Source organism: Pleuronectes platessa, chromosome 23 (genome assembly GCF_947347685.1).
Source record: "Pleuronectes platessa chromosome 23, fPlePla1.1, whole genome shotgun sequence".
Classification (NCBI taxonomy): Eukaryota; Metazoa; Chordata; class Actinopteri; order Pleuronectiformes; family Pleuronectidae; genus Pleuronectes; species Pleuronectes platessa.
The window spans coordinates 13,633,606-13,651,333 of record NC_070648.1 but is presented as its reverse complement, the minus strand read 5'-3'; the positions used below and the strand labels follow the sequence as shown (position 1 = coordinate 13,651,333).

The 17,728-nt window shown below is 42.7% G+C and overlaps 1 protein-coding gene across 2 annotated transcripts in view; it reads right to left on the bottom strand.

Annotated features, from left to right (window-relative positions):
• pde5ab (phosphodiesterase 5A, cGMP-specific, b) overlaps positions 1 to 17,728 on the bottom strand; it is a 56,032-nt gene that overhangs the window by 37,456 nt on the left and 848 nt on the right. For both annotated transcript variants that reach the window (XM_053416778.1, XM_053416779.1), the window contains exons 2-7: positions 13,579 to 14,101; positions 12,152 to 12,325; positions 6,379 to 6,468; positions 5,553 to 5,624; positions 5,154 to 5,243; positions 3,578 to 3,715 (exon numbers count right to left, since the gene is read on the bottom strand). In XM_053416778.1, the coding sequence (XP_053272753.1) occupies positions 3,578 to 3,715; positions 5,154 to 5,243; positions 5,553 to 5,624; positions 6,379 to 6,468; positions 12,152 to 12,325; positions 13,579 to 14,101 (1,087 nt within the window). The remainder of the gene's footprint in view (positions 1 to 3,577; positions 3,716 to 5,153; positions 5,244 to 5,552; positions 5,625 to 6,378; positions 6,469 to 12,151; positions 12,326 to 13,578; positions 14,102 to 17,728) is intronic.

Sequence of the window (17,728 nt, the reverse complement as noted above, 5' to 3'; positions counted from 1 at the left end):
GCTGTTATTTTGAATCAGCTGTTCTTGAACCCCCTTAATGACTCATCAAATGATCAGCTGCAAAATACATCAGTCTGGTACAAACTATTTGGGCTGTTCTCAACTGTTTTAACAATTTGCTCAATAGATTGGGAAAATCTTTGTTGCATTAGTTTTCTTGAAAACTGACTTGAGGATAAAATGTGTCACTTTTCTACATTAAAATGTCTAAAAAGCTGCGTGCTTCCCAAATGTTTCCAACCATTTTCAAACTTAGAGTAAAACTTAGCATATGCTGAAGATGATCAATAGCTTCATCTAAAGATTTTCATTTGGACCGAGAGTCTGCGCAGAAGTGATTGTGGTGTGGAATCGCAGTATCTAGGTCCCACCAGGCACACACACTCGACCAGGACAAACACTTCACAACCAAATCTACTGCATCAAATAGCTTATTAAGTTTAAACTTACAGTGAAAGCACTAGGGTTGCAAAGGGGTGGAACATTTCCGGTAAATTTCCGGAAACTTTCTGGAAACTTTCCATGGGAATATTCAGCTTGGGAATTTTGGGAATTTAGAAAAAAAAAATTACACAAATTATACGCTGAGCACTAAAAATATCATTCAAAACTCTATATTAAAGATGTATGGAATGTAGCACACGCTGCATGTTGAATTTCAACCCTTTACATGCACAGATAATTCCCAGCATCCTGTACACTACAGCAGGGCTATTGAGGCCTGCTGTAGTGTGCAGGACTAGTCAGGTAAGTTTCTATGATATTACTGGGGAAATATATTAACATGCTGATTGAGGATTGTTCACCTGTTCATCTAGCCTATTTCTATTATCTATTTATCCATCAATGGTAAAATATTTTTAAAGACGATTCTAACTATTTATATCTCTGGCATTGCATTAGTGTGTTTTTACAAGTTTTTTTCTCATCTTATTCTACAGAGCATTGCCACGTGCACTATCTCATGTGTGGAGACATTTCACCCCAGCCAATGTAGAAGGAAAGGCTGTGTACATTTGCAAATACTGTGCAAAGACCTATGTTAAGAATGACACAAAGATGCAGAAGCATATAGTCAAGTGCCCAAAGTTTCCTCAGGGCTCAAATCAGCCTATGATAAAACAAAATGTTTATATTTATGTCTGTATATGACAAGGTAAATAAATTACCCACACAATTTCCAGTTTATTCCTGTTAATTCCCGTTAATTCCCGTATATTCCCATGGAAAGTTTCCAGCTTTGAATATTCCCGGAATTTTGCAACCCTAGAAAGCACTAGGACATACATCAGTGGGATGGGAACTGCCTCAAATGACAGAAACCATGTGAGGTGTATGCCCTTTACAACAGTCAGCCACAAGGGGGTCCTCCAGACATTTTGGCTACACTTTCAGGAGCTGTCATGTCGTCCATCTTTATATACAGACTACGGTATACATGTATTTACCTGCACTCATATATACACATACACGTCTTTTTAATGTGGAAAAGTATCACAGTTTGCCGTCGTTATTGGCCCTTTAAAAACCAACATTGTCAAACTCGAGCTTAGACTTATATAACTACAGTATGAGAGAGGGAGGGGGAGAGAGAGGAGAGAGAGAGAGAGAGAGAGAGAGAGAGAGAGAGAGAGAGAGAGAGAGAGAGAGACTGCTGCAGTAGAAGCACACTCTCCCTTCAGCCTCCAGGGTCTTCACCTGTCAGTGGCTGTTTTTAATTCAACTTTAAGCCACATTTTTCTATTATATTTTCATTTGACACAGATGAAGGATTTTAGTCATCAGACATCTGGATCTGAAGTGATCACAGAAACAAGCTGAGCAAACATTCGCGGCAGCCAGCTCCCAGCCCCTCGGAGACGCCCGGTGTCAGTCACACAGCGTCAGTAAGCGGGTCTGTAACGTGAAGCACCTTTCATGAGTGTTTTTCGCTGGGTTTAATCAGCATGTCTGCTCGGTTTGGAGAGGAGAAGATAAAAACTTCCTGAATGATGAATGCTGCGGGACAACAACCCCGATGATCCCACGCTACCTCAGAACCTCCCTGAACTCTGTCTTTTGGTGTTGTTTGGATTGAGAGACCCCTAGCAGCAGAAAAGTACGGACTGTGCCTTTAAATAAGGCTTATTGAAATGTTTTCATTTTCATTTCCAAATTACAGGCAGGGCAATTGGATTAATGGAGTCTAATATTGTTTTTTACACAATGTGTGAAATATTGTTCTCATACAAATCTGGGCGGCTGTGGCTCAGGAGGTAGAGCGGGTCGTCCACTAACCAGAGGTGGTTTGATACCAACTCCTGCATTCTGAAGTGACCTTGGGCAAGATACCAAACCCCCTGATGGCTGTGACGACAGTGTACGAGTGATGTATGATAGAGAAACTGCTACACATAGATGCACTGTATTAATGTGTGTGTGTGTGAGTGGGACACAACTGTAAGCTATTTATACATAAGCTATTTTGGTGACAGATGAGAAAACGTTGTCGACACCAAGAAAGTTTTACAAGAAAATAATATTTGTCTTTTCCAGTCAAGCAGTCAGTGGACCCTGAGCCTTTAAAGACTATCTGTAAATGACTGATATAAAGTTTATTGACCTACAGTGGCAAATTGTATGATAGTGTACCCACACTGTATGCAAATTCCTACACAAGCGAACAAAAACACACCCTGTGTAGTCAAAAACCCGATGGGGCTGCTTTGTTTACGTTCCTTCACATCATCATCATTCACTTCCTTCACACTGTCTCATTTCAATTCACACCAGTCAGTGCATTTGTCATTTTTCCCATTTTGGTCTCTTGACGACTGATTCTCTCGTGGCTCTGGGCAGAGTGTGTGCACACGAGGAGTGTTCATCACTTTGTCTTAGTTTCTGCCACTGAATCATCAATTATTCAACATTGTATATAAACATACGGGCTTATTATCAGTTCACATTTTCTCTACCCTGTCCTGTTCATTATAAAGTTCACTACCATACATTTGGCCACCACCAGGGTCCAGATACAGAAAAATCAGTTTAACTATTTTTACAATTGCCTTTCAGCTGGGACCAGTGCCCCCCTGGCCCTGGATCCGCCCCTGTTCTGAGGGTGATTTAATGAAGATGTTGAACATGGGTAATTATTGACAGCTCTACAATCACAGCATTTAAACCGGATCACTCAGACGACAGGAGCTCAAACGCTGTTGAGCATGTCCCAGGTCACAGGTTACTGTCACATAAGCCATCACATAACAGCTAATTGATACCAGAAATAAAACGCCACTGTTTGCTCCTGTGACAATCATTAACACACGCTATGTATTAGAACTGGTAATTATATGATAATAAACTCTGCATTGACCTGGAACACTGTTTGCAAGTCATCCATCAAATGTTGATTTCAAACTCATGAACTCAGGTATCATTGAACCACTTGTGTTTGCATTTATGAGTTAAAAACAATCAACATCATAAAAGCACAGAATTTATCATTTGGATAACGGTATTATATCTGTGTTTGCGTTTGTTTGCATGTGTTTGCATGTGGGTGCATGTGAGTGAGTGTGTGGATGTGTGTACTGACCATTGAGTCCTCGTCCGCAGTGAAGACGGTACAGGCATGGGCCTGCATGAAGGACAAGATGGTTCCTGCAATCTTCTTCAGTAAGACCTCAAGACACTGCTGCTCCTCGAAGATCAGACTGGCCAAATCCAACAGCACCTGTACGAATACATCATGTAGATATTTGCGTCTATGCATACACATGTCTTCAGAAATAGGGCTGTGCGATATAAGTTGGGAAACATTAAAATGGAAAAATAGCCACATGGCTCAGGAACAGGAAGGAGATTTAAATAATGGCAACAAAGAGAGAATGTGGTAGGACAGGGAAACTAAGCCAGCAAAGATAAAACAAGCTAGTATCTAACAACGGCTACTACTGTCACGCATTTTGCATTTCACTTTTTACTTCACTTTTTATATCTTTTATTTATTATATATATTTTATTTAGATATGTTTATGCCTAAATAAATGTTACTTTGTATAAATATTAGAGAAAGAGAGTAAATAAGAAGTAAGTAGTGAGTAAATATATATTGTTTCTTTTTATTGCTTTTCTTATGTGTGTTGTATTTATTGTGTTTTTATGTTTATATGTTTATATGTTCATTGTATGCACCAATAACCAGAGCAAATTCCTTGTAGGTGTAAACCTACTTGGCAATAAATACTTTCTTATTCTGATTCTGATTCTGATTCTGATGTACATGGTTCGGGAATGAAAAGTCTACATTGGACCAGAAAACCTTACTTATGCCACGGGACTGTCCCTGAGACGGACTAAAAACAGCTAAATCGTTTACCACAGCTGAGAGCCACAATGGTACAGTCGAGTGTTCAAAACAAACCTCACAGTCGTGCATGTCTGTGGCCTTAGGGCACGGCAACACATACTTGAAAGTAGAAGAGGTGAACCCGCAGTTGTGTCTCAATTCAGGGGCTGCATCCTTCGGAGGATGTGGTCTTCCCGGCCCACAAAGACGGCCTTGGGTAGACCACCAAGGCAGACCGGAAATAAGATGGCTTCCGTCATCTGCATCACCAGCTCACCCTTATTGCTGTTAGCTGTTCGGTTGAGGTGAAGCCAGATCCTCAAGCATCAAACGTTTTGTCCTCATTTCCATTGAAGTGTAATTTCTCGGGGATGGAAGGAGTCTTTGAAATGGGACAGTCTAGTGGCACTGCTATGACGCAATAGATCTCCTAAGGATGCATCCCCTGAATTGAGACACTGCCCTCACCTCCTGTTCACTTCCAGTCTGTGCAAGGACATATTTGCTTCCTGTTGCAAATCATCAGCCGGCTTTATGTGGAGTTCAACTTTGAACTTTGACCCCGCAACATTCGTCCGCATCTGTGTACATGTGACCGTGCCCTGAGCCTGAAGCAGAACACGGCCTCAATTGAAAGATTGACTTAAGTTTTTAAGTAAAGGGAAAAATCTCAAATACCTTTTTGTGTTTGTTGGGTATATATTTCAAACTGTAATCAAAGACATGCTTTTTCATTATGTTCTGTCGACTTTCATTGAATGTGCAGAAAACGGTGCTACATGTGGTATCTATCACTACCTGGAGACTAAACCATCACACCCACCTGATTGCGTCGGTTCTCCAGCTGCGACGTCTCGTAGAGCTGAGCGTTGTGCAGGACGATGCCTGAAAAGGCCAAATAGGCTGAGAAGTCCTGCAAGGGAGGGAGAGAACAACGTGTGAGCACCGTGTAGAAAGACGGGGAGAAGAGTGCACTGCAGAGGAGAGGAAATGAAGAGGAGAGAGGAAAGAGGAAAGAAGTGAGGATGGAGAAATGGCAGATAATATAAGGAACAAGGAAGATAAACAGTTTTCTCTGTATGTACGAACAGAGTACTGATACAGTTCTATCACAGTATTAAAACAGTATTAATACAGTACTGTCCGAAGACATACTGTATTTCCCTTGGAGATTTTTATACATAAACCTAACGTCGTAGGTGAAACACTGAGTTTTACCAACCTTTTCATCCTGTTCAGTGAAGGCACCATCCTCCCCACTCTTCTTGTTGATAGCCTGAGCCACTCCGACGACCTGCGACATGCGATCAGAGGGACAATTGGTTTCTCTACACAGATCTGATATGGGGCCCTACGAGATTCTGGGTCTCTGTGCATCTTACTGATGTTGTAAGTCTCGAAACATTATGACATCCCTGGACATTGTAGTGACAATGTGAAGTGTGGTGTGTGCTCCAGTATGCCTTCAGTAATGTGCTTGTCAGATCATTTAACAGAATCATGATAACAGCATAGTCCCCCCCCCCCCCCCCTTCCTCAAGAAAGCCCTTGTCTTTCACATCATTATTTAGGAGACCTATGTTGAAGTATAACTTAACAAGATGCTCCACATTTTCCTGGCTTTATTCTTGTATTGTTGTGATATTATGACTTTATTCTCATAAACTTCTGACTTCATTCTTGTAAATTTACAACCCTATGCTCATAAATGTATTACTTCTCTTGCATGTATACATTTTCTCACAATACGTTGAATTATGACTCGAATCCTCAGGATAATGAGATTTTATTCTAGTAATATACAGCTTTACTATCAAAATCCCTATTTTTTTTTTTTTACCCTAATACACAAAACAATACATTACAATGAAATATAATTGAGAAAATGACAATTTAATTACTGACATTAGCCTTCACTTTCATTCATGCCTGCGTTCTTTCTATTCAGGATTCAACTCTGTCAAAGTGAACAGTCAAACGGTCCCTCGTGCTCGCAGGTGAGGGTAACACCTGTAACTGCCTGACAGGATGAAGCTGTGCTGTCTCACCTCATCTCTGTGGTTCTTGATGGGCAGACACAGGATGCTGTGGGTTTTGTAACCTGTGATCAGGTCGACCTCAGCATTGAACCTCGGGTCCTAGGGAAATCAAAACACACATATTTCAGGTTTGGACTGTTCTCACCAGTCCATCTCCTCTGTATTCAGACGCTCATGCATGCAAACAACCTGCCACACCACGACACTCAGGACAACAGCAGGTCCGATTTGCATAAAGAAACAGAGGCTCTGTAGTAAGTGGCACACATGCAGCTGTAAGCCTTATGCAACCAATTCCTACTTCTCCAAAAAACCACAGCCTCACACCTACGCACTCTAGTTTCGATGGCACTCGTAATGAGTCACAAGGAGGCAAGCGTCTTCTCTGGTGTGTGTGAATGTGGAGTTTAGGAGGAAGAGGTGGCTTCTGACAACATGATAAGGAGGGGCGGATGGAGAGATGTTTTGCTCAGGCGGGTTGTTTCTCCTGCTGCTCCCCCCCCCCCCACCGGCTGACCTTTAAACACTCCTTTCCTCTCTGTCCATTTCCTTTATCTGCTGGACTCAAGGGGAGCTGTTTGTGGGTATAAAACCACGACGAGAAGAGGAACAAGACAAACCACACTCCAAAAAAACCTTGGTTGGATGTGGTGAGATAACATGGTTCCTCAGGTTTGTATCACAGCTGTGTTTTTGTGCGTCTCACAGGGTTCTCATTGTGACCAAAGGTGTAACCAACTATTTGCTGTTGCTACACCTGTAAAGAATTATTTTCTTCTACGGCCCATTTTCCGTCTCCAAAGATAACGCTGGAAGAGTAACAACTGGAAAAGCTTGAGAGCACACACACACAAACACACAGAGACACACACACATCCAACATGCAACGTTTTCAAATGGCAGCGAATTGAGGCACGCTATCAAGTTTACAGGATTCGACAAATCATTATTCTATATTGCAACACAAAAGACATTACACTTAGTTAGATAGTACGTGGAAGACAAGAAGAAGACACCTGGGCAGGTTTAGAACCACCCGCAGCTCCATGCTGGGTTTGGGATTGGTCATTATCGGCAGTTTCTGATTGAAGTTGTTGACCCAATTTCAACAAATCAACAAGAAGGATAAAAATTGCTTCGAAAAACTAACTTTATTACTCAACAAGACCTCAAAAAAGGTATCAAAGATTATCAACAACCTACATGATGTCCTCCATCAATAGTAAACCTGTTACCAACAGAGATGTGTGAGAGCAAATGAAGAAAGTCTGGTTTTATTTCAGACCTCAACCTCCATAGTACAAAAGGAGGTCAGTTTAACTTGTGTATAGACCGATGCACTTTTCACTTCAGCTTTTTAGTGTTTGGATATTGGACACCAACTATGTATCCCTGTATTGTTTTGAGAGAGTGTTTGAGAGATTTTGTTTGCAGAGAGTCTTCTCTCAAATTGCCTGTGTGTGTGTGTGCGTGTGTGTGTCTGTGTGTGTCACCCTTTTGTCACCCCTATACAGTTCTGCACCTTAACATGCCCAGACACGACCGATATTTCTGAGATGTCAACTGACGCCCATTAATTTAAGCAATGCTCAGTCACGCTGTTATCGTGAGTTGCCCTCGTTTGATATTTGGAACAACATATCCTTGATGTCTGAATCTGGACGACAAAGAAATAAACAACTGGAAATTTTAAACTTTCTTTTTATGGGTGTGATTCTCCTCTATAGGGTTTTCAGAAGCCGATGTTCCACGGTGACTTGCTGTGACACGAGCCACAGCATCTGTTCACAGCGAGAAAGCTTTGCAAGTTTTCACACACACACGCACACATGTGAACACACGCATTCAACTTTTCAAAAATCCATAAAATATGTGATTGGATCAAGTGAAATCAAAACCAAACTCAGCGATTGCTATGATAAATCCTGCGAGGTTATTTTTCACCCCCCCTCAAGATTGCATTTTGGATGCAGCACAGTGAAGGCATTGATAAGAACACCCCGGCCAGCAGAGGGCTGGAGCAATGTAAACAGGCCGAGGGGGGGGGTTACTACGCTGCTGAAATCAATGTAATCCTCAGCAGACTAATGGAAAGCTAAAGATACAATCAGAGAGCCTGGGAGTCCCTCAGATGACGCAGATGGACTTCCTGGAAGCAGTATCAGGTTCCGCCGTATTACGCGCACACACACACGCATACACACAAACACTTGCACAAATACACTCTGCATCATACACACTAACATTATTGTGCATTATTTAAGTCAATTAGTGCACAGCATGATGCAAACGCCCTGATATTGATTGACCCTCACATTGTTTTATGTGCATTTTAAGTCTGTGTACAACACTGATTGTATATGAACACACACACAACACATTATAAACCTGTGACTCATCTGAAAAAAAATCGAACTTAATAAACGCATGGAGACAAAACAAACACTTTCATTTTGTATGTTCATAAACTTATACAAGCAATAATTACAAACAGGTTGGTACAGATAATTGTGTTACGCTTCTTGTCATTATGCATTCCTTAGCTCCTCACCCTCACCATGTCGTGGCTTTAAAAGGTGAGTGCACAGAGACGTGCACAGAGACGTACACACACACACACACACACACACACACACACACACACACACACACACACACACACACACACACACACACACACACACACACACACACACACACACACACACACACACACACACACACACACACACACACACACACACACACACACACACACACACACACACACACACACACACACACACAGGTAGATCATCCCATCAGCCACTCTTGTTCTCTTTGTTTTTTTCTCTCACTCTTTCTCAGTCACATCCTCACCATCATCATTGTCTTGTGTTCAACAGGAAAACTGATGAGAGAGCTATAACACACACCCACACACACACCCACACCCACACCCACATCCCCCCCACACACTCACACACACACACAATAGATTCAGCTGTTTTGTGTGGTCCCTGAAGTATAAAAGCACAGTTTCATAACCAGCCTTGAATCTTGAATGGAGGATATTGCCATGGAAGCAGTGAAGCAGGAACTACAACCTTGTATCAGAACAATAGGTCTGTTTTTAGTGAAATGTCGCACATAGAAGCACAGTCAAGAGTGCACGTATCTGAGGCGGAAGAATTGTTAAAGTGATGTCGGTTGATTGTGAGGCTGGAGTCGTGCTGTCTGGTTAAACAAATTCAAATTGAGTTCACATACTGGTCATTTCCCACAGTGAGACACATCCAGCGATGGTCATTTTAATGGTGATGAAGAGACTGCCTTTTCAATGTAATGCTAAACAATGCCTACAGTGAGATTTCTGCTACATTCATGACTTAATAAATAAGAACAGCATAGGTGTCAATTCTTCCACTCACGTGACAGCACTGTGCGTCGATAATATATATTATTTTCTATTGACTTCTGCATACACCGGTCATTTCAATATTGGATTCTGTAAGAGGTAGACATCTTGCAATAAAACGACATCCTTCTAATGCATGGATCTCTTGAGGACATAAGGCCTCATATCTACTTTGTCCTTCACAATAAAACTCAGTCTCGCGCAAATTAACTGCTGCCAAATGTAGGAAAACAAAACAGTTCAACAAATCCTCGCTCTACTGGAATTCCACTTGTTTCCAATATAACTTCACAGAGCTGCTGCCAACAACTTGAAACAGGACAGAACGTCAACAGTAAAACGCTCAAAAAATGAAAAAGAAAACTGGGAAATTCCGCTGTCCAAAGTCTTGACAGTTTGAAGGTCGTAAAGATATTAACCCTTTGAATAAATAAAGCTCTCGAGTGCGACTCCGCATTGTTGTCAATATTCTCTGCTGGACAAAAGCAGGACTTTCAAACTGAAATTCACTGTAGACAAAGATATTTTTGGCAGTTCAGATGAGGTCAGCCCAGCACAAACACATACAAACACACAAAACACACACTTTAGTTAGACTGACATGACCACAAACAAAACACATGCAGTCAATTATGGCCACATACAGCACTCGCTCCCTCTCCCTAATCCTAACTTTTCTTTGTCTCTCTCTCTCCTCCTGTCTCTTTCACTCAAAGACAAACATCTCTCTCACATCTGCTTCTTTTTTAGGACATAATTCTTCCAGAGGGAGGTTGCACTCACAACACACACATGCATAAACACACACACTCACACGCTAACAGGATCTTAGAGTAGTGGCTAAGCTTCATCCACATCCATTCTGTTAGCTGTCTTTAATCAGTTACTAGTAGTAACCAGGGATCACTGAAACAAATTTTCGGAGGCAGCTTGGGGGGAGGGGTTAAAGGTCAACGGCTCGATCTCCTGAAATCCAATCTGGAGCTACATATTCAAAACAAGGTTCTTTCTCCATCTTATTGATGTAGTCAATTTAATCCTACTACATATATAACATGAACAAACCTTTATCATTCTTAAATAGCTTGTTATAATGAAGCTGTATGAGAGAATCTTCTTTAAAATAGTAAAAGTATTGCCATTATTTTATGAATTAGCTTTTTATCATATTGAACAATATTCATGTAGCTTTTATTCAAAGCGCTAATATGTGTTTATATTACTTTATATATAAATATATGTATTTGTTTATTTAAGATGAAGAAATTCACAAGTTTGACTTTCTTAATAGATTTTTTCCCTTTTCGTTTTTCAGATCAATTTTAATCTCTGTTTATTCAATTCAAATGTATTCATGTAGATCCAAATCCATAACTGATGTGAAGGCACTTTGCAAAATGCAATATGCACACATATCAGGTGAAAATGTGTCCATGCATTGTTGGGTTATTTTGTAATTACACACACACAAACAGGAATAAAAACAATACACTGTTTCTGGCTAGGCCTGTGATCTGGGTAGTATTAGCAGCTTAACATCAGGACAGGAAGCAGAGGGAATCAGATAACCTGGCTTTGTCCAAAGTAAAAGAACACACCTACCAATGCCATGGAAGGTTCTTAAGCCTTGACAAACAAAAACTTAAAAAAACAGTTTGTGATCTTGTGGAAGTCCAATGGTGGAACATTTTCCAAACTTCTGTGCTGCATCTCCAGCTAATTCCATTTTGGCTTTTGTTTCTATTTACAATGGACTCGAGGAAGCGCCTGTCCCCGTTTTTCGTAAAATAACAAATTCTTCTGGGTGGTCGTTTATATTTCTGTTCATTCAAAGTGAACAAAAACACAAACGTTTACCTCTGAAAAGACCAAAGCAACACTAGCTGTTTCTGTTTAAATGGTGTATGGATTTTAGAATTATTCCTTTTAAATTGCAATCTTGCCTCCTTCTGTGCCATTGCAGAACATAAACCATATTACTGGCGACAGATTTTAAAGTCAGACTGGTTTGATCATTGATTGAATTGTGAGAAAGGCGTGGTGTCGAAACCTGATCACCCCCAAGGTCAACGCACTCAAACTGTCTGGGGTCAAAATGACAGAGAAGAATAAGGAGTGTGTGTGTGTGTGTGTGTGTGTGTGTGTGTGTGTGTGTTGGGGGGGATGAAGATTAACCCTCCAGAGAAGCACTTTGACCTACTTGCTTTTCTTTTATCCCCCTCGTTCTCCCACCTGCCCTGTCAGCAACATGCATACCCAAAGCAAACACAAGCCTGTTTCAACACACACAAATGTGAACAGATGCACACACAGTAAAACCACCTCGTGAGAAGCATGTGTCTGGAAACGTGAAGGCAGGGAGACAAAACGGTGTCGAGTGCTCACCTCGTACGCGTTCTTGATGTTGAGTGGCTGACCCGTTGCGGCGACGTGTCCCACGATGCCCTTGTTCCACTCCAGCTTGATGCAGCTACTGGAGGATTCCTCCAGTGTGGTTCCCTCGGCCACGTCGAACAGCCGGCTGACCAAGAACTTCCGGTTGGAGCTGTCTTCACCCACCTGGGATAACACACAGTCACACACAGGCTGTTCATCTACACTACAATCACTGGGTGGACAGAGAAGAATTTCCTCTCAGGGAAACAGACAAGTTGATTATCCAAGAAGAGCAATATTTGCCCCAATAGATCTAAGCTGCACTGATCAATATTTTTTAATCAACAACCAAACGATTCAGTAATGTGAAGCCATATTTCACATGTGATATGAATAAACTCTCCGGTTACCTCAGCTTTGCGAAGCTTTTGAGCCACTTATAGCTCAATGGTTTTGATTTTCCGGCCCACTCACTGCTGCAGTAAGGGTTTGCAGTTACGGGGGAAAGATGTTTTATTTTGAAAGGCACAAAATAACTTGAATTATATTAACTATACAGTAAAATATGCATTTTTTTGTGAATTAAATGTGGACATACAATAAGATGTTTCCAGAAAAATACTTTAAAGCTGCGAGAGTCAATATATTTTTTATAAGAAATTTGACCAAAGTGTTGCTGTCATGTGGAGGTTTTCAATGCAAATGATGAACCAACATCAAACCTCTTTCAGATGATTTTTTTGTAATGAAAATGACAGGCAGCAGTCACATATTGTTTTCAGCAGCAGCAGGTAAATATCGGGTTAAAGCCATAGGGCTTCACATAGTTTACAGACTATGTGGGAACATAGCGGAGCTTTTAGCAGCTTAAGAGCTTGATGGAGTTACTAACTTTTTTTCTTGAATGGGAGATATTTTAATTTAGCTGCTTAGGTCCCAGGGTCCTGGTGTTGGTGGTATACAAACTCACTGTCATGTCTTACTGGAGCACTAGAACGGAATGGAGCCATCATTAACGTTGCTAGCAATAGCTCTGCTTCGATAAAGGCCTATTGGGCTTCCATCCATCATATTTCTGCTGGATGTGTAAGCTAGCAGCTGTTTTCTCACATGTGACACACAGTATGTTTATATGGTGGCTAAATATTGCTTTGAGGGTAAAAAAATATATGACATTTTCAGTCAAGCTTATCCCCAATCCGGTTTAATATTACAAAGACATGTTGCACGTCGCAAAATATGCTATGCAAAGGCAGAAATCTATCCAGGACAGACTGATTAGTCAGCAAAAACTGTCTGGAGCTTGTCACATCAGCAGCATGCAGATATACTCTAGTGACCTACATCTCACTGGCCTGGCTGATCAAAGTGCTCCCCAATTACAGTTTGACCCCCCCCCCCCCCCCCCCCCCCAGCCCCTTGCCCTTCATCCCTACCAGGAACAGCGAGTAGCGGTCTGCAGCGATCAGCTCGTTGATGTGGAGGAAGATCTTGTGGCAGAGTGCTGTCACGTCCAGGTGACTCGACACGTCCTTCACCAGCTCCAGCAGCCTGGCGCAGCGGTCACCTCCGCTGCCCGCCCCTCTGCATCCGCTTCCGCTGCCCACCACAACACCACCCTCGCCCATCACCGGACCTCGGAGAGAGACAGTCTCACGGTCAGCGTCGCTCAGAAACGTCAGGGAGCCCTCGGAGTCCTTCACCACGATGGGTCTGAGCGGGCGGTCGAACTCTGATGCTGAGATCTTGCGGGTCGGGGTGCCGGGGGCCGGGCTGGGGGCCGTGGCCGGGGAAGGGCAGCGATTATCCAAAAGGAGCGTGGGTGGGAGGATGGTGGAGGCAGAGGGGGGGCCAGGGTCTGTGGACGACTGGCTGGGCCGCTGCTGAGCAGGAGTTTCTTTGGAGGCTGATGGCTGGATGGTGTGGACGCGCTCAGCGAACCAGGCATTCACCATCTCCCTGTCCAAGTGGAGAAGAAACAGTATGAGAAGCTTTGACGACCAGCATCAGGAGATACTGCATTTTCACCACACCTCAATAGTATGAGCCTTTACATTCTGACGATTTCCACCGACACAGACAGCTGATTGGTCCTGACACACAACTCAAACTGAACAACTGAGTAGATGCACAAAGTGAAGGAAATGCAATGAAATTTGGATTGAAATGGTTGATTGAAACATGGACAATGAGGGCAGAGCGATGACTCTCAAAATAATTCGCACGTAATGTCTCTGGCTCATGCATCTGACGTCAATGGCACAAATTGCAGTTGAAAAAGTCCTGTATTGAAAACGACAGGCAGCAAACAGGTTTGATTTGATCTCTCAGTCAGTCTAACCATCTTAATATGTGACCTGTGCTGAGATGTTCAGTGTCAGACTGTTCTGACACGTTTTTCCACTTCTGTGCTATTTTCTATTTCTTTATGCAGTGTTCTGCTCCAAGCACGGCTCGTCCTTGGTTTATTTCCTGACAGCAGACGTTTTTCACTTCAGTCTGCATTTGAGCACTTTTCCTACACTTATACAACTATAAGGATCATCATATACAAACATGTTCTTATAGGATTATTAGACTCAACTCATTGTCAAGCCGCACCATAAGCAGATAACAGGTGTAATATTTATTGAACAGATGTCCTGCTGTAATCTCTGTTGCTGCAGATGTTTGTACTGTCCACACTGACATTCTGTGTCAGATTCAGACTCCAGCATGTAATTATGAGTTTGAGAAGTTCCTCTTTCCAATCAATAGTTGTGGTTGTTTTTTACTTAGTTTTACAGTTTCAGTTTTCTTTCTGAACCGCTACACCTGAATCGGAAGAAAGCGGGTTTTTCTTAAGGACGCCTGGGCTCAAATATCCTGTTTCAGGGAACACAAAGGGGGAAAGTATCAGAGGCGAACCTTCGCTTCTCGATCACTTTTTGCGGAGGGAGGGGGCGAATGGAACATTTGCTTCCTGTCCCGAAGAAAATCCGCAGCTTGGCTTTGTGTGGAGTTCAATGTGGGTGAAATTTGACCCCTGATATCCACTTCTTATTCATGTGTGTGTGACCCTGCCCTCAGTCAGAAGGACTTTTTTTAAAACTATGAACCATGAAAAGAAATAAAACCGTAGAGCCAGAAATGAGCATAAATCAACAGTTGACCAGCTTGGAATAATGCATGAACACTCCTTATGCCAACATAAGTCAATGTTCGCTGTGTTTAGGATATAATCTTTATTTTATGGCTTTTGTATGCAAGAGGAAGAATGTGTTATTGATTTAAAAGTGGATTCGAGGAGTAAAGGTTACAGCACAAGAGGGAAGCTGTGACGGTTTAGAAAACGAACCCTGGTTCCTGGAGATACAGGTAAATATATCCATCCATCTGCAACTTGCTAGTCAACTATTCTTCAGAGAATCCTCTCCTGTTGGAGAGGCAGATCTCTCTTTTGCCTAATTGCCCTCTGCACCTTATTGGCATTATTTGAAGAAAACAAATTCTACTTAACTACAAGAGTGCTGTCTGCTCCCGGCTAAAATGTACTGTTGTGTTTGTGAAACTCCAAATGCAAATAACCACAGCTTTTGGCATTATCACAGGAAAACAAGCAAATGGAGGCATTAACATAATGCAACTGAGAATTTCAAGACTGGTAATCAGAAGCAAAAAAAAGATCCATCTATAGACATCTATTTATTCATCCGCCCATCATCAGTCCATCCATCCATCCATCAGATTGCGGTGGAAGCAGATGAGGCAAGTCGGACCCAACGTCCCTCTCTCCCCGGGATGTTTTTTAGCTCCTCCTGGGCGATCTCTATGTATTCCTAAACCACATGTGATACATAATCTGTAACCTGACGTCTCACATCTGTCGAACGTGCGAAGCTCTAATGGAAATCCCTCTGGACAATCATGATAATAACTCAACTGGCTCCTTTTTGGCACAAAGGTACCTTTTTCGCTCCTAGCTTCGAACTCTTCACCCTGTCTTTAAAGCCGCTTTCAGACAAGCATTGAACTCTGGATAATCTCCTGAAATCTTCCAGAGGGGCTGTATGTGAGAATGCAAAAGCCTGAGGCCGAGACTCCCTGACAATCTCCAAGTTTTTCCTGCCTAACCCTGACCCCTAGTAAAAGTTCCAGAGAGCGTCCGAATGAGATGCTTGTATTATTTGATTTTTTTCAGTTTTTCGTCTGTTAGGTGTGAACTTTGAAAAACGACGAGATTTGAGAGTTTGTCGGTGATGATGTGTTGATGTGCTGTAAACAAAGACATTGGATCTTCGCATTGGAATTTATATATTATGTCCTCCTGCATCCTCTAACCAGGCTCAGACCCTGCCCTGAACCCTCTGGAGATTTCCCTGCAGCGAGAAAGGTAAACTCCACAATTTGCAGAGTTCATGTCTGGAAACGGCTTAAGGCTGAGCTGAGACACCCTACAGAGGAAACTCATTTCGGCTACTGGGATTTGTGATCTCATTCTTTCGCGCGCACTAACCGAAGCTCCTGACCACAGGTGAGGGTGCGAGTGTGCATCGCCAGGTCAAATCAAATATGTGTGAGCATGGGTCACAAAGTCTCCTCATCTGTTTTCAGGCCGCCAGTGTGTGTGCCGTCGCCCCTCCAAAGTGTCTGACGTTGATATTTACTGGAACAGATCTAAGGTGAGTGTGTTAACGCTAAATTGGACGTGATCACGGTGAAGCTTCCTCATCAGCCGACGCATTGTCTGCTCGACCCCCAGGACCCAGTCACACATTTCAAGCACACTCGTCTGCTTGGTGAAGGTCACTTGGCTTGTTACGGCTTGTTTTCCAGCCAGTCGAAGGCTCTGTTCACCTGAGCTGAGGGCCAAAAACCTGGAGAGAACGGTACAAGGCGTCCGGCTATGAAGTAAACCAGGGAATCAGGCAAATACATATATGAGAGTCGCAGAAAATGGGCTGTTATCTGACTGCAGTCAGATAACAGAAGTCAGGTTCTGACACACTAAGGAGGTCACGAGTCCTCCTTACCCCATCTCCCACTGAGCTGCACTGCCTCCCTACAGAGCTGACCCTAATGTATCAGGGGGAGGTGTGGCTGAATCAATACCTCTCTTAAGAAGTATGCCTCTCAACCAGACTGGCAGCCTTCTGATGCGCCAATCTCCCTTTTTCCCCGCTTTCGGAACCCAGCAAGAGAAGAAGACATGTGTCCTCCGACAACGCTTGCTATGGAAAATATCTCAGGACGGAGTTGCGATTGAAATAGATTGTTTCTGCCGTTGCTTGATACAAAGAAAAACTGATTGAAGTTGCCATGGAGGCTTAAGTGGATAATGGGGTCTGAAGGGGTTTGTCACTAAAACAAACAGACCTGGAGTGTCCTGATGAAGGGCTGCCAGGCTGATGAAAAGCCCAGATATGCCTCCTGGGACAAAAAAAACACCTTATATAGCTGCTCCTGCCCCGAGAAAAGCCTGATGTGAATATGAAATTGCACATTTTCCGAGGTCTGAAACGAGGGGAGGCCGCGACAGGAGAAAAAGCCATTCCATTTATGGCACAGGCACCAATGCTTGGAGGGGTGGGCTTGTATAATTATCAC